This window comes from Canis lupus, chromosome X (assembly GCF_003254725.2).
Source record: "Canis lupus dingo isolate Sandy chromosome X, ASM325472v2, whole genome shotgun sequence".
Classification (NCBI taxonomy): Eukaryota; Metazoa; Chordata; class Mammalia; order Carnivora; family Canidae; genus Canis; species Canis lupus.
The window spans coordinates 97,826,285-97,834,432 of record NC_064281.1 but is presented as its reverse complement, the minus strand read 5'-3'; the positions used below and the strand labels follow the sequence as shown (position 1 = coordinate 97,834,432).

General features: G+C 43.8%; 1 protein-coding gene across 1 annotated transcript; it reads left to right on the top strand.

Annotated features, from left to right (window-relative positions):
- The first annotated feature begins 519 nt into the window (after positions 1–519).
- DCAF12L2 (DDB1 and CUL4 associated factor 12 like 2) lies at positions 520–3,401 on the top strand. Its single transcript, XM_025431731.3, has one exon. It carries the CDS (start codon positions 520–522, stop codon positions 1,936–1,938), a length of 1,419 nt encoding a protein of 472 aa, XP_025287516.3. The 3' UTR covers positions 1,939–3,401.
- The last annotated feature ends 4,747 nt before the right edge of the window (positions 3,402–8,148 follow it).

Here is an 8,148-nt window from a genome sequence, read left to right as displayed (position 1 = left end):
GCTCTATCCCCCACTTCCTGCCCCCATCCGACCCCTCCCAGGCTGGCGTGTGCTACCCGGCGCCCCCCGCTTGCTCCCTGCCGGCTCCTCCCGCTGCCTCCGCCCCCTCACACTGGGTCCCCCCCGCGTCGTCCTCGTCCCACTCAGACTCGCCGGCCGCACTTCCCGCCGTCGCCTGTCCCCGCCGACCGGCCGCGGCCGCCCTTGCCGCGGGACTCCACTCGCGCTCCGCCCGCGGTCGGCTCGCGCCCAGCTCCCTCCGGCCGGCGTTCCATGCCCGGCCCCGCCCTCGCCGCCCTCGCCGCCCTCGCCGCCCTCGCCGCCGCTGCCGCGTCCCGCACTCGGGAGGCTCCGCGCCCTGCGGTCGCTCTAGCCTCCTGGCCCCTGAGAGCCCGACCTCCGGGCTGCCGCGGAGGCGCCGCGGTCCCTGCCGCCGCCACGGCCAACACGGGTGCCGCGCGCCGCCGCCGCCGCCGCCGCGCCGCCGCCGCGCCCGCCGCCACCCGCCCGCCGCCCACCATGGCCCTGCAGCAAACAGGTAGCAGGAAGCGGAAAGCGCCGGCGATCGAGGCGGGCGCCGCGAGCTCGTCGTCTCAGGGCTCGGCGGCGGCGGCGGCGGCGGCGGCGGCGGCGGCGGCGGCCTCCGAGGGGCCGCTGCTGCGCAAGAAGCAGAGGCGGCGGGCGACGCGGCGGTCGCTGGTGCAGTACCTGAAGGGCCGCGAGGTGGGCGCGCGGGGCGGCGCCGGGCTCCGGGGCTCCGAGGGCGAGCTGCGCGGCTACGCGGTGCAGAAGCTGCCTGAGCTGTTGAGGGAGCGCGAGCTGGCGCTGGGCACGCTCAACAAGGTGTTCGCGTCGCAGTGGTTGAACGCCAGGCAGGTGGTGTGCGGGACCAAGTGCAACACTCTGTTCGTGGTGGACGTGCACTCGGGCCAGATCACGCGCATCCCCCTGATGCGCGACCGGGGGCCCTGGTTGGCCCAGGCCCAGCCGACCTGCGGCATCCACGCCATCGAGCTGAATCCCTCCAAGACGCTTCTGGCCACCGGGGGCGAGAACCCCAACAGCCTGGCGGTCTACCACCTGCCCACCCTGGACCCCGTGTGCCTGGGCGACCGCCACGGCCACAAGGACTGGATCTTCAGCATCGCCTGGATGAGCGACACGGTGGCCGTGAGCGGCTCCCGCGACGGCACAGTGGCGCTGTGGCGGGTGGACCCCGACATGTTCAACGGCAGCATCGCCTGGCACAACGACGCCGGGCTCCCCGTGTACGCCCACATCCGGCCGAGGGACATGGAGACCATCCCCAGGTCCAGCACCAGCCCCAGCAACCGCAAGGTGCGGGCCCTGGCCTTCAGCGGCAAGAACCAGGAGCTGGGAGCCGTGTCCCTGGACGGCTACTTCCACCTGTGGAAAGCCCGGAGCGCTCTGTCCAGGCTGCTGTCCATCAGGCTGCCCTACTGCCGGGAGAACGTGTGCCTGACCTTCTGCGACGAGCTGTCCCTGTACGCCGTGGGCTCCCAGTCCCACGTCTCCTTCCTGGACCCGCGCCAGGGCCACCAAAACATCCGGCCCCTGTGCTCCAGGGAGGGTGGCACGGGCGTACGCTCCCTGAGCTTCTACCAGCACATCATAACCGTGGGCACGGGCCATGGCTCCCTGCTCTTCTACGACATCCGCGCCCAGAGGTTCCTGGAGGAGAGGGCCTCAGCCAGCCCCGACTCCTCTCCCGGGCCCTCAGGGAGGAAGCTCAAGCTCACCTGTGGCAGAGGCTGGCTCAACCACGACGACCTGTGGGTGAACTACTTCGGTGGGATGGGCGAGTTCCCCAACGCGCTCTACACCCACTGCTACAACTGGCCTGAGATGAAGCTCTTCGTGGCTGGAGGACCTCTCCCTTCAGGCCTCCATGGGAACTACGCAGGCCTCTGGAGCTAAGGGTGGCTGCTGCGTGCGTTCTCACGGTGCCCAGATTTACCTCCCGGTCCCCTCTCACTTTCCTTCCTCACGCTGTGTTTGTGCTTCTTAACTCAATGTGCTGTTTGTCTTCCAGGTCGAAAGTGCCCAGCTTACCGGTGCTTAGTGTATTATGCACAGAGAGAAAGCAAAGGTGATCTTTGGGCAATCAAAACTTGGCTTTAAGATTTTTCTGAACCTCCCTCAACACAACTGTCTTTTTTGCCTTCTCTTACAAAGAATTTTGTCTAATCCTTAATTGTGTTCTTTGAGTGATTGACGTATACTTTTTCTTTTGGCTGCTGTAGACATGGTACCCACTATAATTCAGTACTTCTATTTTACCAGTGTTTCGAAAGTATGATCAGGTCTTCTACACATTTTAGATGTATGGTATTTTGGGAAAATGTGTGCTATAAAGTATCTTTTGGGATGGTTGGAGTAACTAACCCTGGTATATGTAACGGGGCAGGTTTTTATCCCTGCTCCAGAAAATGCATTTCAAGATCTAGATTGCCACCATTTGGCGCCTGTTTCATTTGGATTTTGGAACCCAGGCATTTGTTGTTTGTGTATTTTTGTACATAAAATATTTAAAAAATATGTTTTCTTAGTCAAAAAATCTCACAGTGGTGTTCATCCTATTAATCATAATTTTGATTATTCAGTAAAATTTAGCATAGTACCCCCAGGCCCTCAGCCTTATTTTTTTAAAGCTGCTATATTATGGCCTGATTTCCTGGGTAGCATTTATACTACAGATTTCATAAATAGCCAAGCAAAAGTGGCCTGTAAGTGGCAGGACAATCAGGGAAGTACTTTTTGGGGTAAACATTCTTTAAAGTTTAGGTAACACTATCCAGGCAGCCATTTACAGAGAAAGACCAGCTGTTGTGCTCAACGTAGAGTTGTTGACAATTTGTTATTGTGTACATAGATGATTCTTTTATCTGGATTTGAGTATGTGATGTATTGCAGAAAAAAATAAAACATGTTTAGCATTTTAGCAATTGTTAGGCTAAAGTTTCTGAATGCTTAAATATACACTTTATTTTTTCTTAATTTTCCTTCTAGGAATATATTTATCAAAGTCAAAATCTTCCAAGAGAGAAACTGAAGCTGAAACATCAGCAGTGCACACATTAACTTTGTACATTTTTTTTGAAAAGCAAATCTATGCTATCATGGGTGAAAAGATTAAATAACATCTTCAATACCTTATCAACATATACTTGCTATAGGTTGGGACAGTTAGGAATCTTGTGTTTTTAAGATGATTTAACAAACAGTTGTATTTAAGAAAAAAGTTCATGTTGGTTATAGCTACCTACTCACATATATTGTATGTTGGTGTATGTATAAATTCCCTTGTCAGGAAGAGGCACATATGTATACCATTTTACATGTGCACATATTCCTAATATTTTAAACTACATCTATCAACACTTGGTCTTTATTTTTACTTTGTTTTATTTAAATTAAGTAATACATACACATGATAAAAAAAGATCTACTGTATAGAAAGTGTACAGTGAAAAGTAAGTCTCATATCCTAAGATCCCTGATCTCTTGCCCATAGATCATGAGCAGTACATTTTGTGTCTGTATCCATTTAGAGATGGTTGATACATTTATAAGCATACATGTACCTGTGTATGCAATTTTTATATAAATGACAGCATGTGCTGCACATATCTGTACCATTTTTGTCGCAAAATCTCAGAGATAACTTCTTATACGTATTTACCTAATTAATTTTATTTTTACGGTATTTCCCTGAATGGTTGGAACATACTTTATTCATTACACCTTTAATGAGCATATATATTGATTCTTTTTTCTGTTCCTATAAACTATTCTGCAGTGATTACTTAGGTGCATACATTTTTGGGCACATGTGTTAGTGTATCTGCAGGATAAATTCCTAGAAATGGAATTGCTGGATCAATTTTATATGTAATAGCCATTGCCAAATTACCCTCCAAAGAGGTCCTACCAATTTAACCTCCCATAAGTGATGTATGTACGCCTGCTTCACCGCTTGCCAACGATGTGTCATCGAACTCTCAGCTCTTTGACTATCAGATTTCTGCTTGATTTTGGTCCTTTCTAAGCCACTATGGCTGGGTTTGATTTGTGGTGAGAATACCAAGTAGGTTCTGAAACAAAGATGGAGAATATGGGGAAATGAGGGCAAACAATAAAAATACTGTCAAACCAAAGGCAGAGAACACCTACAGTTCAGGCTAATTTATTTGGAGATGGATTACAAAGTACTACATTCCTCAGATTCTTATCTGGACCTAGTAGGATTATCTGGCATATTCCACCCTCATTTCACTTGTATCCAATGCCACTAAAGAAAGTCCAAAAAGGAAATAATGAGAGCCTGAATTAGGATATTTGAGATAAGTGTGAAGAGGGAGGAAGTCATTAGAAAAATGGGGAAAATAAAATGAACAATGTTTGTTATTTCATGTGGAGGATGAAGAAAGCCAAAGAATTTAGGTGGACTCTAAGGCTCTGGCTTGAATGTAAATGTATAATGTCAACAAGTGAATACACAGAATATAGGCACAAAGGATATATATGGAGGGTGATCAACTCAATTTGGGACATGTTGAATTTGAAGTGCCTATTTGACATCAGAAGAATATACCTAGTGAAAAATTGGCTGTAGATCCCAGAATGAGATTTCTCACTGCTGGGAAGGTGAGTGATATGAAATGTTGGGAAACTCTCCTTTTTGGAAGCAAGCAAGCTTATCAAGGATCCTAAAAACCAATGAAGAAAAAAAAATAGATGTGGGGAGAATATAAAATTGAAGAGGCTTATTTTACTCAAATGCCATTGCCTCATCAGCCTGAGACAGCAAAATATTTCCTCAATACTGAAATTATAATAATTTTTTAGCCTTAACCCCAGTCATAAAGGGCAGTTTTTCTCCCAGCTATCTTCGTAAATATTTACCTAGGACCTCACATCAGCCCATTAAGCTATTTCATTAATCAACTGCTGGTACCTTCTTCAAGAATGAAAAGTCAGACCTTAGTCATGAAGCATAACTTCATAGTGATTTCTGGACCACTTAGCCTGCTGGTCTGAGACGTCTCTAGCATTCCCAATGGCTTGCTGGTACCAGCATCTCTGGCAGCCATCCTGAAGCCCTGGCAGCCTCACAGAGGTAGAGTATCACCTCACCACCAGCTGCAACTAGCTCTTGTTTTAAGTTCCCACCTTAATGCCACAGGTTCAGGTCTCTGCCAATTTTCCCAGGCTGCAAAAGGACAAGGGAAGTGTCTAATGGAAGATGTGCCTTTCCTCAGTATCACAAGCACAAGAGCACAAATACAAAAAATTAAAAGAAAGAAAGAAGAAATAATCACAGGTACAGATTTGTTTATTTATTAGGTAGGTAAATGTAAAACCTGAGTGAAAAAAAAAACTATCAGAAGACATAAATGACTAAACTTTTTCCAAGAAGAAATATGAAACCAGAACAGATCATTAATCCTAAAAAATTGTGAATGTTATTTTTTTAATCTGCCATTTCCTTTTAAAAAATAACACACGTAAGTAAGGAATGAAACAAGGATTCTAAAAATCACCATCAGTATTTAATATTATTAAAAAATTCTGGATACAGAAATTAGAAAATATAGAAAAATAAAAGATATAAATATTAGAGAAAGCAGTTATAATTATTTGCAGATGATATGACTGGAAAAAATCATCCAAATGAGCCAACCAAAAAATTTGTTAGGAACAATGAAATAATGCTGTAAGATATTCAGTTTTGAAATTAACATATGGAACTTCAATACTTTTCTATTTTTACTTACTCAGCAAATATTACTTAAATGCTTATCACATACCTGGCATTTTCCAGGTGCTAGAGATACTAAGGTGAACAAGATAAGCAAGCCATGCCCTTATAAGTTTCGCAGTCCATTGAGAAAGAAAGACAATGAACACACAAACTAGTAAATGTATGGAATGTCAGATGGTTACCAATCCTAATAAATAAATCAGAGATTAGAGGATAGGAATTCTGGGAGAGACGCAATTTATTTTAATATTTTTATTGAGATAAAAAATTAAATAAAATAATAAAATAAAAATATTATTTCTTCTTTCTTAATTTATTGAGATATAATTGACACTATATGTTTACAACATGCTTCAATATTTGTATGTACTGTGAAATGATTACCAAGTCTGTTTTACACCCGTCAGTTCACAGTTAAAATTTTTCTCTTATGAGAACTTTTAAAATTAACCCTCTTAGCAACTTTCAGAAATGCAATAAAATACTATAAACTATATTCATCATGCTGTACATTACATCCCCAAGACTTATTTGTTTTATAACTGGAAGTTTGTACCTTTCGACTCCCTTCACCTATTTAACCTACCTCTCCACCCCTATCTCTGGCAACCACCAGTCTGTTCTTTGTACATTTTTTTTTTTTTAGATTCCACATATAAGTGTTGCCATTTTGTATTTGTCTTTCTCTGATTTACTTCACTTAGCATAATGGCCTTAAGGTCTATCCATGTTGTAAATGGTGAGATCTTCTTTTTATGGCTGAATGGTATTCAAGTGTGTGTGTGTGTGTGTGTGTGTGTGTGTATAGCATGTTTTCCATGCTGTTCTTCACAGTGTCTGCACCAATTTACATTCCCACCAACCGTACACAAGGGTTCACTTTTCTCCACATTCTTGCCAACACTTGTTATTTTTTGTCTTTTTGATAATAGCTATTCTAACTGGTGTAAAGTGACATCTCATTGTGCTTCTGATTGCATTTATGTACCTGATTATTAGTGATGTTGAGCAGCTTTTCATGTGTCTGTTGGCCATCTGTAGGTCTTATTTGGGAAAACTATGTTCAGATCCTCTGCCTATTTTTCAATTGGATTTTTGCTATTGAGTTGTATGAGTTATTTATATATTTTAGATATTAAACCCTTATCATATATATGATTTGCAAATATTTCTCTCATTCCATAGGCTGGCTTTTCATTTTGTTGATGGTTTCACTTTGTAATGCAGAATCATTTTAGTTTGATGTAGACTCTTTAATCCATTTTGAATAGATTTCTGTGTATGGTGTAAGATAGTGTCAATATTTTGCAGGTGGCTGTCCAGTTTTTCCTACACCATTTATTGATGAGACTGTCCTTTCCCCATTGTACATTCTTGGCTCATTTATTGTAAATTAATTGGCCATATATGTGTGGGTTTATTTCTGTCCTTTCTATTCTATTCCAAAAGAGAATAGGGGTTAGGAATTCTGAGTGAGATGAAATTTTAAATAAAGTTTGTGGGAGCCTGGTCAATAAGTTAAGGTTTGGGCTGAGATTTAAAGGAAGTGACAAAGTGAGCCATACAGATGTGTCAGTGAAGAGGGTGTGCAGGTGGAGGGAATATCAAGTACAGAGATTTGAGGTGGGACCATGCTGGTATGTGTATTAGAATAGTAGAAAGACGACTAGTGTTTTTGGAGCAAAGTGCATTGAGAAAGGGGTAAAGCCAGAGAGGTAATAGAGGATGATATCACGCAGAGATCTGTAAGTACTTATAAGAATCTTGGACTTTACTTTGAATGATATGAAAATCCAGGGAGGGTTTTTAACAGGAGATTTATGTTTTAGAAATAAACCTGGATGCTATGTAGATATAATATATTATAAACTGTAGTAGGAAAAGACAGAGAAGGAGGGGCATCACTTAGTAGGTAACTGCAATAGTCCAAATCAAAGGTAATTTGACCATATGTAAAACTAATCAGTTTAACAATTCAGTGGAGCCTGTGGTTCAAAATGACAGACCCCTCCTTGTAAGGAACTTATAGAAGTGACAGTAAGATTATTTAAGTTGAATAACTCCATGTTAGGGCTGTAAAAAAGAGTGCCATTATCAGATCAGATATTTTGACGATGTTCTGGAAAACAGGAAATAGGATCACTTTGACAAATAAATAAAGCTGAGCAAGGTTACCACAAGCCTAAGACACAACTATGAGAATGCTGCCATTTTTATGGAAGCCAGTCTTCACAGAGAATCTCTCACAAAGATTCCATGCTATATTTTGACATACATCAATAGCAGGAATGATTTTTGAAGTGTCAGGTAGAGTTGGTAGGTTGTCCATGAATGTGCTTATCTGTTGGACTTTTCTCCAAATA